Below are 15,295 nucleotides of genomic sequence, written 5' to 3' on the forward strand. Positions count from 1 at the left end.
GAAGTCCCAAAGTCAAAATGGGATACACCTCCAAAGGTGGTTGAGAATGACCGAGCTAAGATCCTGTGGGACTTCCAAATACAAACTGACAAACTGGTAATGGCCAACCAACTGGACATAGTAGTGGTGGACAAACAGAAGAAGAAGGCCGTAGTGATAGATGTAGCAATCCCAAGCGATAGCAACATCAGGAAGAAGGAACACAAGAAGCTCAAGAAATACCAAGGGCTGAAAGAAGAGCTAGAAAAGATGTGGTGAAAAGATATTGTGGTGAAGGCACAAGTGGTCCCCATGGTAATAGGAACATTGGGGGCTCCTAGACATCAGCATTGTGGTGGGTACGATGCCTTCGGCAGATGGTATGGATTCTGCCACAAAGAAAAAGAAGGTGTTTCTTGTCTTGCTGATGGAAAAGCTGGTCAAGAAGACATACAAAAAATCAAAAATGGACATTGCCATCAAGAAACGCCTATTTGAAAAGACATGGGCAGATGTTAAGGACACGGACTTTGACATCAAGGTTCAAGATTCAAAGATTCAGTGTTTATTGTCATATGCACAGTATGGAAACATGTTTCTCTGCACAGTAAAATTCTTACTTTGCCGTCCACCCTGAATGCCAAACAACACAAGCGAAAAACTTTTGAAAAAACTCAGCAAGGCCATTGTCAAAGAACTTTCTTACAACTGGGACAACTCAAAGATGCTTCTGGTTTCCATGAAAAGAGAGGAGCCAAGAGTGGAAAAATGCATTGCATCATCTATCAGACACTACTTAGCAAAACCAAAACAGCGTATCACTGTCCTCAGAAGCAGAGTTGCTGTGGTGTAGGTGAGTCAAAGACTCATTTTGAAGGGAAAGAAATGGGCGTCTCTTTTTTCCTTTAAAACTCTAATAAAGAACCTCCTGGTTGTGGGGCAGGTCTGGTTCTCTTAGGGTCACCTCAGTGGACAACAATGTGACAGATAGAAAGCAAGGGTTCAATTTAAGCTCCTGATCCTTTTTGAGTGTTTCGCTTGTCTACTGTGGTGTTGTGGTTTTACTCCGGGTGCTCTCTCTGGTTTCCTCCCACATTTACTTTTGTTTTTTTTACTGCATAACTTACCTTTGTTTCATTTCTTTTGCCAATTATATGTTCTTCAATCACTAGCACACAATTTTGACAACAGGACACACACACTTCATTCATATTAACAGACTTTATTTTCAGCAAAATAAACTGTGCTAAATTCAAAACATTTATCCTTGGTGGCCTTTTACTATAAGAGGATTCTGCAGGGAAAGACCATTGAAATCTGCACAAAATACAAAGACTTTGTTTTTTCCTTCACAGCACATGAGTGCCACATATAGCACACACTATATATCAATACAGCAAATGAAATAAAATTAACAGTAAAAGAAAACAAACATAAAAAGTATCATGCTGCCTAGCTCGGCCTGGTCACAGCACCTCATCAACACCTCAGCCAGCATCTTCCATGACAGCAAGTGAAGAAATGCCTCGAGTGTATCCAGGCCTCATCTGCCACCACATCAAAAGCATTGTGCCTCTTCCATTGCCTGTAAAAGAGGCCTCTGCTTTTCCTCCTCTCCCTCTATTTTGACTTCTAACTCTACGTGCTAGATCAATTTCCACTGTCGGCGTAAAAACGTATTCACCTATGGTCCTTTTCATACTGCAAACATCTTGATTAATGAGTCAATAACTAAGCGATCAGGTGTTTGGCCAGGTGTCACTGGTTTCTTGGGGAATGTTTCAGGAGTATGGCACTTTGAAAGGTAGTGTTTTGAAATGGCAAAGAAGTGACTTCATGGCAGATTACTGTGTCTTACTGTATGTAGAGAACTATGTGTAGTGTGTTGCAAAGAGTATAATTAATAATTCACTTTCGGCTGTTCCCATGAGGGGTCGCCACAGCAAATCGTCACACTAACAACTCACATGGTGAAGTCTGGCAAGTGTTTTATGCCGGATGCCCTTCCTGACGCAACCCTGAATCGAACCCAGGGCACAGCGGCGAGAGCACTGAATCCTAGCCACTAGTCCATCAGGGACCAGTGGCAAAGAGTATTATGTTAAATTGCAAGATGGATCCAAAGCAGCGTTTAGAGTCTTTGGAGAGCTGAGTTTTTGCTCCCTGAGTGTGAGTTTTGTTAATTGTGCCAAGCGTCATTTTAGTGTGTTAGCAACTAAAAAAAGCTATACAAATAATATCCAAGGTGGTAAACTTTATAATCTACTCCACATGAGCAGGTCTTGTGCTTGTGTTGTTTGCTCAGTTTTCCAAATTAATCTACTGACTAAAGACAAACTATTGTCAGACTCTATCAGTTGTGCTGTATGAGCTATCTGTTTAGAAATAACAACAGAAATATAAACAATTTTCCAAATGGAATTCAGCATATCACATCTGTAAACAACAGATCATGGAACATTCACTAACTTTTTATTTCACCTGTTTGCCATTTCATAATAATTTCGTTAAGGTTTCCTGGAAAGAAACATGTACTTTGGTATTAATTACAGAAAAACAGACAACGTTCTAAGACTGTTTTTCCTAGTTAGTCCACAGAGTCGTGTTGAGTTTATTTTTGCCTTCCAGATGAATTTCCATGAAAACATTTTAAACTTCAGCCAATACTTCATGTATTCATTTATTATTTGAAATCTTATTTTTCATTTATGCTGAATTGTATGGTTGTCTGTAGACAAATTTCACACTTGCCAAGCGTAGCTAACCAATAAAACATGTTACTTTTCACTGGCTCTATATATAACGTACAGTAAATGACCATGCTGTAACTCAGAACCACTACAGCCCCCATCAGTTTAAACAGCTCTGATAGATTCGCATATTTCTCTGGCCCGGGATATAGTAGGGAGCCAGACTTATTCCTGGGACTATGTGCCATCATGAACAGACAGCCCATTTCATTTTAATTAAGCTGAGATCAGGACCATGAATTATACAGTGCTTTATTCATCTTTGCACTCTGTTTTAAAGTTTAATGAGAAACTCACAATAGCACAATGTTAACATCCCTAAGTGAAACATCTGAACAGCATCAGCTTTGGTATTTTTGTTCCTCTCTTGCTGTATATGTCTTTGGTATAAATAATCTAGTTCAATCATCCTATTGCTAAAATATGCATTATCAAAGAGAAATGGAATTTAAACATGCCATGTTTCAAAGCATCTCGGTTCAAATGTGTTTTATTATTTATGGCATATTTATGAAATAATCGTGGGCATGACAAACACAGACATGCTTCCCTAGACTGTATTCCAGTGTTTACATTGATCATCATGTGCTCTACATCTGTCTGTTCTGTTTGTTCACTCATACCATAAGACAAAAATTGAGAGCACAGTCGAATAGAAAAAAACACTTTCAGTATGAATTGCATGCAAGGTCATACACCACAAAACTGCAGTTTATCTTATTCCTATTAAGACGCATTTCACATGCCCAGTGACCTTGTGTTTTTCAAGTCAGCATTTTAAACAAACTTTAAAAATGATTCCAGCCAAGACACATGTTCACACACACATATACACAAATAACGTACAATGTAAGTTATTTTCTACATTGTAAAAAAATATGTGAGACTTAAAAACTAGGAAATAGCACACAGCATTATGTATTAGTAGCAAAATAGTGTTAAAGAGAGCAAAATATTTTTTACATTTTAAATTCTTCTAATTAGCAACCTTTTGCTTTGGTAACAACTCTGCACGCTCTTGAGTTGTGTCTGAAATCACTCCTTATTCACTTATTTAGTACTCCCAAGGTCCAATTAACACAAGGGCTAACCCGGAGGTGAACGTGGCTGAAGGCAAGTGTGTGCAGTTAGTTGAAGCCACGACTGTTCAGCTAGCACTGCAGATGAAGTGGACATGCCATCACTAACAGCTGTAGAACCTCGCTACAATAATTTTCCATCTGATAAAATGCCAAGCATTGCATTGTGGGATTGTTAGCAGAGAGTAGTGTACGTGGCATGTATGATGCTTTTTACATGGCACTGTGGAATTTTAAGCACACTATAGGCAAACAGATTGACACACTCAGCATTGGGACACCACTTCAACATGTTGAACACACTATATATTGAGTAGCAAGTGATTTTGGACACAGCCTCGGTATCCTCCACGCCAGCTTCATGAGGTAGGTATGGCAACTGAATGGAATCAGAGGAAAATTAGATTCTTTCAAAATATGAGCACATCTTTAAATGTCCTCAGACTTCTGTAGTTATTTGTCCCTGTGAACTTTTTTTTATAATGCTTTAATATACAGCCCACAAATTATAATGTAATGTAATGTGTAATGCTTCAATAAAACTGGAACAAATTGAATACATACACATGGTGACCTGTCTTTCACTTACATATGATACAAATTATGTTATTAAGTAGGCCAGGTCTATCAATTTTTTGTTTGTTTTTGTTTTTGTATATAGTATGAGTAACTCCAATTGAGGTTATGGGTGCTATTCTTTTACTTTTTAGTGTCCTACTGGCAGCACAAAGCATTGCTCATGTTTTTCTGGGGTATGGGGGCTGTACATGTGCACTGATACTGCAGTCACCATAAAGTCACAAAAGATGTTAGCAATAGAATAAAATGGACAGTTTTCAGCCTTTTTCCAATATAATGACAGTGTATTTAGTTGGTACATGGGCATTCTCTTGTTCCTGAGATAATTACAAAGTAAATGTTGGTACATGTTAGATGTTTACTTATCCTGGTAAAATTACACAGTATTGTCTCCACTATCAAAATTATTAAACAGAAAACAAAATAGGACCATGTCCAACAGACAGATGTCTAATGTTCAGTAGTACATAGAATGATTATGACTCTGCCAGCCCTTTTCTCCTGTTGTTCTCCCCTTGGCTTGCACTGTACCTAATTGAAGGCATTGCCTGTTTTCATAAAAACAGTATTTTCATAATTTAATTATGAATATTTAGTAAAATATAACAATGTCACAGCAGTGTATTTTTCATGTTTTCTATGCAGTGACTAACATAAGGGGCATTTTACCTCTTGTTTCTAAAAGAGCTGCCACATGCCAGGTTTCTCACCTCACTCCCCTTCAGCTATAGCATAATGACGCACTGCAGTAAGCAAGATGCACAGCAATTATTCTCAGAAAACTTCTTTCTGTCAGTCTGTCTGTTCCCTGGCTGCTTCTTCATGGTCCATTCTCCAAACAGAGCTCTGTTCAAGATTGCAAATAAAAAATGTCAATTTTAAATCCAAGGACATTTTTCTCAACAAGACAGGGTGGCTGGGAAAGAAAGACAAAAGTCACAACAGTTTATTTGGACTCTTCAGAGATCATCACTCCTTCGACTGAGAGAAAGTCTTTGATGTCATATCATTTAACAGTGAACATATTGCTGCATATGTGAAGATACTCAATATTTAACAAGCACAGACCTACTGTATGCAATGACTGACTGTTTCAGCCAGCAATGAACATCTGTACCATTTGCATACATATAGTATGATCATATATACAGATAAGCTGTGTTGTAGACTGAAGAATAATATTCAAAGGACATGTGATACATATAAACTATGACATATTTACAAGGTAAACCACGTTTGCTTTCAAATACAACACTTTGAAATTACACAGACATTTTTTGGAAATTTGAGAATTATTATTCATGTCATACCATTCACAAAATCATATCAAAAAGATTACATGCAATCAAATGGAAGTAGCATCTGCAATGCATCTGTAATGCAAATGGTGTGTCCAGTTTATGATTCAGATTATTAGCTATGCCTGACAAAATAACCTGATCCATATGGTGTTGTGTATCACTAAATGAAATTTGTTTTGTCAACACAGAGTCACGTTTGATGCCACCAATAAACTAAACAGTGGGGGAACAAAGATCTTGTGCTGTGTGTTCCACATTGCTTGATCCATTATACAGTATGCTAGTGCCTCCTTTGCTACAGTGCTAATGTTGCTAGCAGTAGATCACAACATTGTACCGTAGTACAATGTTGTGATTGTCACAGTAGTGATTGGTAGGGGTGGTCGGATCAATACCAAAACTATCGATGGTACTGATACAAGTTTTCTTTTGAATATCAATAAGAGACAATCAGGTCAGTACCAACCTGTGTCAGTGGAAACCCTCTTGCTTAAAATTTTACTTAACTCAAGGCTTTTAAATGAACAGTACAGTGTTTCGGTGAGAGTCCAAAGGTGGTGAAGTTGAACAAATATTTTTCGTGTAAAACAAGAATAAGCTGAGGCCTCAACCCGTTCTGGTCACATCAGCAATATTAAAAGTGCATCTCGGGAGTCTACAGCCATGCTAGGACATCTCTGAGACTGTACTTAGACCCACTGGTGCTCTGTGCTAAATGCTAATGTACAGCTGACAAGCTTGTAGTGACAATGCTAACATGTTGATGTTTAGCAGGTTGCCTATAATGTGTATGATGTTCATCTTTAGTGTGTTAGCATGTAGGCATTTTCTAATTAACACAGCACAAGTGTGGCTGATGGGAATGCCATTAGCTTTGCAGGGATTTGGTCAAAACCCAAAGTTGTGCACAAAGTTAAACTGTGAATATTTTATTATTAATTTATTACAGTTTATCCTCTGAGGAAAGAGACTGCCTGAATTATATTTCATGGCAATGCAAATGGGGCACTAGAGGAAAAGTCAAGGGATCAGACATTAGGATACATCTTATGGAAACCACAAATGTTTGAACAAAATATTGAAAGGTACAGTAGAACATCATTGTTGGTGTATTGTGTTGATGAGAAGACATTTCACTGGATAAGTGAAATGTTTGACACTCTACTAAAGGTAAAGTCAGGGGATCACAAAAAGTAGCCATTACAGTCCACCGTCTATAGATAATGGATGTCTGTAAACTCCATGATGATGTATCAAGAAGTTGTTGAGGTATTTCATTCTGGATCAACAAAGTGACAATCAGCTCTAGAACCACAACATGGTTAACAAGATCTATAGCAACCAAGTACTGTATGTGTTATGTAATTAATAATAGTAATAATAGTAATTTTATTGCAGTCCTATCACACCTCATCCTGATTGATGTAGCTGTTACAGAACAAACTACAATATACTGTTACTACAAGGCTGTGCAGTTCTGCTGTTTCCCCCCCACACTTACTAGAGGATTGTGTGTTAGTCAGGAGGGAACAATCTTGTGACACCATGTTCAACAAGCGGGGATTGAGAAAAGCATCTGAGACATCAAGCTTTTATCTGCAGTCTGACAGGCTTTTAAGGCGGATGTACAGGGAGCTGACTGTGGCAGCCTCCTCTTGCACTGGCTCCTTCAGATCAGGCTGACCCATGCACACGATGGGCACCGTTCAGACCGGCCGGCAGCATTAAGATGGTGAAGGTTGCAGCTGGAAACACAGAGGAGGAAATGAAAGAAATATTCATGTGTTATACTTGAAAAAACTGTTTTCTAGCTATGCAGTTATTCTAATTTGGGAGTGTCATCAGTTAAACTTGGCTTGCCTTGATTTTCATTTGTATGAATAAGGTGCAATAACCTTTCTAGGGCTGCCTTATTATTTCCATGAAAGTGTGTTCAAATGCATATGGCACCTTTCCTTGTATAATTTAAACTGTTATGTTTCTTATGATGAATGCAGGCAATGTATTGCTGCCTTTTTAAGGCTAAGATGTTACCTTATTTAAAAGCATTTAGGCCTACAGATAATTCTGGAATCCAGAATTAGATCAATTTAGCAGGATTGCTGTAGACAACATCTGTCATGCTGTAAATGACAATCTTCTCAGTGTTTGATTATATTGTTTGCTTTCTGTTGATGAAGTTAGCCCTCAATCAGTTTAACACATCACAACTTAAAAGGTGCAGCAATGTTATCCCTGTTTACTTACTGTGAATGGGCGCCTCGACGTCCCAGACAGACCACATCTGTACGGTGAAGAAAGGTGCCCAACAGATGATGTAGGCGAGCAGAATGACCACGGCCATCTTCACCGTCTTCACCCTTGCCTTGGACACGCCCGCCACGCTGCTAGCCCTGGAGGACAGCGACTTACTGACCGCCTCTCCGCCGTGGTGCGTCTTCATGTGGAAGTTCATGTGCACTGTGCGGCAGATGCGCACCTGGCACACGATCATCGTGAGAATGGGCAGGACGAATATCACCAGAGTGGTCCAGGTCACGTAGGCTCTCGGTCCCCAGGGCTTGATGAACTGCGCCCAGCAGTCATACACACCGGGAGCGACTTCGACCCGAGAGAAGATGAAAACCTGTGGGAGGCTGCCGATGAGAGAGACGCACCAGGCGGCGCAAACCGGACCGTTCCAGCGCGCCCTGCGTCTCTGGAAAGTCACCATGGGATTGCAAATGGCTTGATACCGGTCTATTGTCATCACTACTACCATATAGGTGGAGGCAAACATCCCGACCACCTGCAAGTACTTCACTGCGCGACACAATAAATCTGGACCGATGAATCTGTCTGTAATGTCCCACATGAGTTGGGGACAAACTTGGAAGAATGTGACCACCAGATCCGCGACGCACAGGTGGAAAACAAAGACGCGCATTCTTGAGAGCTGCTTCCTCCCCTTCCACAGCACCAACAAGAGTCCGAAGTTTAGGATGCCCGCGGTGATAAAAATGACGGACAGAAGGGCTATTTCCACCTGAGCCAAGCGCTCATCTCGTGGCTCATCCCCAGACAGTGCGTTTTCCAGGGTGACGTTACTGGTATTTAGAGTGAACCAAGCCATGCTTTCACATCAAATACAGCGGAACACCGTTACATAATCATTCCAGGTGAATGCAGCTGAAGTGAAGGCATGTAAAAAAAACAACAAAAATTGTAAGCAGACTGGGTGGAATGTTTTTCAAAAGGTAATTCCTTGAAAAATGTCGCAGTTGGACTTTAATCTGTGGATCTCCAGTAAGCAACAAGTGCTGAGCGTCTCCAGGCAGAAAATGAGGTGTTAGTAAAGGACAGAAAAGGGCTTATAAGTCTAAGGAGTCGCTGCAGGAGGGAGGAGCAGCCTCACTCACTTTTGCCAGGTCACAGGCGCTTCAAGGCTGCGTAAATAGTGAACTGTGCATGGCGTCATTTTGAGGATGGCCACTGTGCCTTCTTATACCTCCTAACCACTGCTGGAGATGTTTCTGTTTATGTTCATGCACAAACTGCTGTATTCGGTAGTGAACACACTGAAAACAAAATAATTATGGGTCACTCTCTTTACTTAAAAGTATATCCTTCTGATAGGCTACGGTATATTTTTCTTTCCCAAAAACACACCAAAGAACTCGCACATAATTGTAGCTGAACTGAGGAGCAAGCCAAAATAATATAAAGCATATTTCTGCTTTCCATTATTGTTGTAACAATGAAAATCACTATTATCTGTAGTAACTGAACTAAGATTTTATTGCCTCATCACACCAGTCCAACCACTGAATAAGTGACAGAGTTGACATCTGAATTTCCTGAGCACCATATAATATCAGCTGTTTATCTGAAGAATTTGCGTAAACAGCAGGGCTCTGTAATAACACATATGGTGAAATCAACTGTCATTACACATTTTCTCATAAGGTGGCAGCTGGGATGCTAAAAGCACATTGTGTGTGAGCTCCTCAAATGTACATGGCAATGCAGATAAACAAATGTGACCCTGGAGTAGTTTAGAATGAAACTGCACTCTTTGGTGAGGATCCATGTCTTGGTTCTTGAGGCGACCTTTCTCAACAATACGCATCAGTTTGCTCGATCCACACCTCTGAGGAGCACAATTACCGTGTCACATGTCCATGCCATTACTACTGTATGAGACACAAAAATGCCTCTTCTTTTTGTGCGTTTAAGGCTTTATGTAACTCAGGAGTTCGTCTTTGTCCATGCAATAATGACTTTTCTTCCAGATGTCACGGAGCTTCTGTAAGGTGTCACCTATCTCCTTGCCTACTATGCCCATCCTCCTCAGATCGTGGCCACTGACGGGGAAACGAGGGATGGACCATGTGGAGAGCTCTGCCAGTAGTTTGTCCTCACCTTGATACTTTAGCAACTCACACACTTTACTCTGCGTATCCAGCTCCCGATTCTGAAAATGTAAACAATGTGTGAATTAAAGCCACTGAAAAGCTGGTTTCAGATTTTAAATATTTCCTTAACATTAAATATTAATGAATCAATACATGACACTCAAAATGTAAAGCCAGAAAATAGGTATGATTACATTATTTCTTTACTTTATTATTTAAACACTCCACTAATCAGTTTCATCAGGAATGTGTGGGTGTGGTTTGATCAGATTTTACTGACAGTGGTCTGTCATCAGATTTGATTCAAATATTCCTTAACTGTCAGAGGTTCATAAATATACTGTACATGAAATCACATTTTCCACCTGAGCCACAGCCCACTTCAGCCTGTGAGCAGTAACCCAGACTGTCATAACTTTATTACAGTCTGTAGAAACAACGTTTTCAGGGCCTCATCTGCTTTTGCGTTTTCTATCTAACTCATGTCTAGTTACTAGTGTCCAATCTGCTAGTCACATCTAATCTTTTCAAAACCTTTTTTAAATCTGTTAAATACTGTACTATTAAGTAAGGCCCACAGTTCGACAAGCCAAAGAACAAAAACTCCAGTTTAAAGGTGTATTAACTAAGATTTTACACACTGTCTGATAAATAAAAGCAGACAATTTGGTAGTGGTGGGGTCGTACATCTCTCATCGCTCTCCTAGGTACAAGCTGGGTTAGCTTAGCTCTTCCCTTTCTGTAACTACTATACTGCAACCTGAGTTTATCTACACACTTTATGGCTGGCTAAAGTAACATGACTGCAGCAACGTGCTGGTACCCGGGGTGGAAATACAAGGCAGCTAGGAGAAACTTGGCTCCTCTTACAAGACAGGAGCTTCCCTGAAAACATGAAGCTTTCTTACCTTTAAGGGAAAGGGGGCAAGGTCTCTTAAATATTAACAACATGCTATTTTTGCCATGCATTTCTATTTTTCTGTACTTTCATCATCATGGATTTCAGGCATAATCTCCACAGGGGACCAGTTATCAAATGCTCCTTAAGCTATAAGAAAATACATGTTCTCTGCTCAAAAGAGTTCAACTGACTGACTAAAACATACTGAATGTTCACTGAACTCCTCTTGCTTTATGTTGGTTTACAACCAGTAACAGTGAACACATCAGCCGTGCACAGGGCTCACGACTGGTCAGCATGGCGCCAATGTTTGGCCATCCTGTGCCCTGCTTGTGTCATGTAGGCCTACAGCTGATCACTCACAAGTAAAACGACCTGTTTACATGGCAGCATCATTTATATTAGATGTAAAGTCTGTTTCTGTTTATTCCATCTGAGGTTTGTCACTTTGGATGTCCAAAGTTTCATTCTGTCTTTTGTAAGTGGGGTCTGTAGTTGACACTAAACAGTCTCACTGTGAACCAGCCACACTCTCAATATGTGGTTGGACAAAATGCACAAACACTTGAAGGTGTAAATTCTGTGCACAAGAGTGTGCATTGTGTAGAGCATAGTCTGTGAAAGTCAGAGAAAACAGAAACAGTCTACTTATTCATCCTTTTCCCAAAACATGCTCAACTGTGAGCGCACTGGATCCAAACTGGACAAGCTACTGCCTACTGTGTTATTTATTTTAAGGAGCTGATGGCCTTAACCTTAAGGGATTATAGATCTAAGCCTATAATGCTATAACTATATGCATGTACAGTAGACTATATATTCATGAACTGGCCTCAGTTCAAGCGCAGTAACTGTGAATATCTGCCAATATCAAGATAGTTTCTACCTGCAGTAAATGTTAAGTGTGTATGTGACACATCGTATTTTTCAGCTCAAACTACTTGATCTGCATACTGGAGGTCCTGTTGCAAAATATATATATATATCAGTTTATAAGCTTCAACTATAATATGATATAAAACAATAACATGTTTACTGATACAACAATTCCTTGAATGCCTTTTCCAAGTGTTATTAGTCTGGGTGAGAACCACTGACTGTATATAAAAAATGGACAAACCCACCAGGACATCACACATTGGCTTTCTGAACAGCAGCTGTGAAGCTCAAGTCTGCTTGACACCATATTGGTAGTGCTTCACTGACATGAGACTACTTCTATGCACTGTCTGGAGGAGACAGACACTTACATCAAAAATAAAGTCAGTGAAGGGTTTGAGGCTGTTCGACTCATCCTCGGTCTTTCGGAGCTCCCGTCTGTATTTGATCAGGAAAAGAGCCAGACTCTTCTCTTCCCTGGACACCTTCAGTCGGAGGTCCATCTTTTCCACATCCTCTGGGCAGTGGAAGAGTGCAGCCAGGCTGGTCATGGGTTTGGGAGAGTGGTGCTTGACGTTCTGCCACACTCTCTTCAGCTCATCAACATCGCCACCTGGAGGTAAACCTGAGTAGGAGCAGGGACAAGACGGATGAGCAGTGCTGATATGCACAACAGCTACAGAAACAAAACAAGACCAAAATATTGCAGAGAATGAATGCTCTGTCATGCAAAGAAGCATGACACTTGTCAGACAGTATCTTTTATAAAATGGAGCCACACTGACTAGTTTGTTAACATTTTGGGCCAACTATTTCTAAATACAATAACAAGCACATACGTCACTTAAGCACTTCTATTGCCCACAGAACTGTCTATCATAGGTAGAGTATAGCTAAATTATAACATCATTGACCGCCGGTTGTCGATAGTGATGGTGAGAAGACTGCAACGTTATTCGCAGTTCATAATAATTGTGTTGTGCAACAAGGAGCTTGTGATGTGTCAGGGTCAGTTTGCTACACAAAATGTGCCCACTAAATGTCAGTAGTAATAATGAGCTCCTAAATGAGGCTTCATGAGCTGAACCTTTTGGTAAAACTATCGGCTGGGAAGCCTCGACACCCGAATGAGGCTTCTTCTCACCATCACCATCGACAACCGGCGGTCTTTGTCAAGGACAGTTTTGCACATGCAAATCAACTCAAAACATGGATAGAAATGTTATGTGACATAAGGTGGAGGAGGGATTTTTAATGGGAATCTCTGTCAAAAATATTTTGTTTACACATGAAAAAGGCAATATTGGGGAAAAAAATCATTCATAAATTATTGAAGCTGAATGTGCTGATATATACATTTGTTCTTGTACTATAACCTCTACCCCCTTTATGAAAAGTGTGGCTGCTGCTACAATAATTGTGTGTCAGATCCTCTGAATGCCCCATCTCACCCCCTCTCTCACCTATGTACTGGGCCAGGTCCAGCGTATACACCAGCTCCAGCAGATGGGCAGCGTGGTTACCAACTGCCATCTTCTTTATTTCCATCCAAATCCTCTCTCCTGATATTGCTGCCAGTCCACGACCGTTTTCCTTGATGGCAGCCAGTATCTCAGGCTCATGGTCATCAGGCTTTAATGCCACCCTGCCGTAGAACCTACGGTTAAAAGACAGGGTTGAGGTCAAACAAATGGTTTTCTACTTTCTATTTTAATTATTCTTGGTTAAAATAAAGTCCCACTCTATTTTTTTTGTTGTTTTTACTGTAGTTTGAATTGGGTAAGCATTAAAATGAAATGAGGCAGGCCACCTAAAATAGCGCAGTATTCTCAGGTAGTCCTCTTGAATCCTTTCTTCAGCGCTGCCGACAAACCGAACTTTATGGTTCTGCAGGTCTTCATATCCCTGGAAATAATCATATAATGTGCCATCGAGACCTGTGAGAGGCAGAAAAAGTCAACACACTTGTTAAGGAATTTTCACATGACTGTAATTCTCCCAAGTAATGAGTGACAGTCTTCCAGATGTACATCTCTCAGACAGAAGCAATGATCATCATTTCACTATTAATCCAAAGATGCAGTGGAGGCCAAAGGCACAGTTACCTAAAAACATGGAGTTGATGGTGAGATCTCTCCTCTCAGCGTCTTTGTACCAGTCAGTGGTGAATTGCACCTCAGCATGACGTCCATCCGTCTGAACATCCACTCGCAATGTGGTCACTTCAAAATTCTCATTGTGTAGCTATGAATGACAACCAATGCACAAGACACAAATGAATCAAGGTACAGCAAAGACTGCCATCATGCTGCTATAACAGAATGACGGGTACATATGCACCCACTGGTCCTTTTATCCACTCTCATGTGTGGGGAGTTTATTCATTCACATCTTTAAATCAAGACCCACTCATATGATTGAACAGACTGAATGCATGTGCAAGAAGTGTCACACCCTTGCTGTAATGGTCCCATGCTTCTCTCCTTTGTTATTGATCATCCGGATGCCAGCACTTTGGAACATGTGCTTCATCTCCTCTGGAGTGGCTGTGGTGGCAAGGTCCACATCTTCAGGCCGTTTCCCAGACAGCAGATCACGTACAGCGCCTCCAGCTATCCTGAGCTCATGCTGGTGCTTCTCAAACACCTCTGGAACGAGCAGATACACACTAGGGAGTTAGCCAACATTTCAGAGGCAGTGTGGTCGAACATCTAAGCAATCTCTCTCTGATGGAAGAGCCACAGCTTTTCTGAATTAATGACAAACTGAAGTCAGCAAAAAAGACAAATGTTTTGTTAAAAAGGTAGTTCATATTATTCTTATTACAAGCTGAAGAAAGGCCATCCTGTCAACTGTCTGCAAACTTAACTTTCCATGTTAATAATTTTCACTGTCATTTCTATCTCACTTTGACACTCAAGTTTGCCAATCACCTAACTGGTCTTTTTTACTGTGCTTATTGTTTTTTTTAATTAAACAGTGATATTATTTCTGTATCCACAAATTTAGAAATACATCTTAAGATAATGATGAGTGTAAATCTGTTTCTCATAAGTCCCTTGACTTTTTGGAAGTGCAACACTAAAACCACATCTCATTTGGAGCTTAGCAACATGATAGTGCTCAAGCTGAAAAACTGTACACCGATATTTTTAGTCCTAATGATATGCTTTATGTTTAAAAAATCTCTTATCATAATAATAATTAGGATAAAACAAGCTTTAGTTTTTGGCTCCAAAAGAAGCTGATCAGAGTCAACTCTGTGACTCCTAAGTACGTTAATTTTGAGGTAAGCACGTGCAATGACTATAAAAAGGCATAATTAATAAATATGATGAGTCACCGAGGCCAAGGGTGAAGAAAAAGTACAGCCTACTGGTGCTAGAAATATTAATGTGTGACAGTGAACATTTATCTTTAAAAACCACAGCAG

General features: G+C 40.2%; 2 protein-coding genes across 3 annotated transcripts in view; both read right to left on the reverse strand.

Annotated features, from left to right (window-relative positions):
- Positions 1 to 5,291: 5,291 nt before the first annotated feature.
- Positions 5,292 to 9,161, reverse strand: avpr2b.1 (arginine vasopressin receptor 2b, tandem duplicate, 1). Its single transcript, XM_020592989.1, is given in 3 exon segments — positions 5,292 to 7,386; positions 7,388 to 7,433; positions 7,936 to 9,161. Coding segments are annotated over 3 exon segments (1,017 nt in total). The 5' UTR covers positions 8,801 to 9,161; the 3' UTR covers positions 5,292 to 7,280.
- Positions 9,162 to 9,440: 279 nt separating this feature from the next.
- Positions 9,441 to 15,295, reverse strand: part of trnt1 (tRNA nucleotidyl transferase, CCA-adding, 1) — a 6,686-nt gene continuing 831 nt past the window's right edge. Inside the window, exons 3-8 of one of the 2 annotated variants that reach the window (XM_020592987.1) lie at positions 14,317 to 14,510; positions 13,968 to 14,106; positions 13,673 to 13,799; positions 13,326 to 13,519; positions 12,234 to 12,487; positions 9,441 to 10,141 (exon numbers count right to left, since the gene is read on the reverse strand). In XM_020592987.1, the coding sequence (XP_020448643.1) occupies positions 9,899 to 10,141; positions 12,234 to 12,487; positions 13,326 to 13,519; positions 13,673 to 13,799; positions 13,968 to 14,106; positions 14,317 to 14,510 (1,151 nt within the window). In that variant the 3' untranslated portion in view covers positions 9,441 to 9,898. The remainder of the gene's footprint in view (positions 10,142 to 12,233; positions 12,488 to 13,325; positions 13,520 to 13,672; positions 13,800 to 13,967; positions 14,107 to 14,316; positions 14,511 to 15,295) is intronic. The other variant, XM_020592988.1, reaches the window with a different exon arrangement.

The sequence above is a fragment of the Monopterus albus genome, unplaced genomic scaffold (genome assembly GCF_001952655.1).
Source record: "Monopterus albus unplaced genomic scaffold, M_albus_1.0 scaffold18.1, whole genome shotgun sequence".
Classification (NCBI taxonomy): Eukaryota; Metazoa; Chordata; class Actinopteri; order Synbranchiformes; family Synbranchidae; genus Monopterus; species Monopterus albus.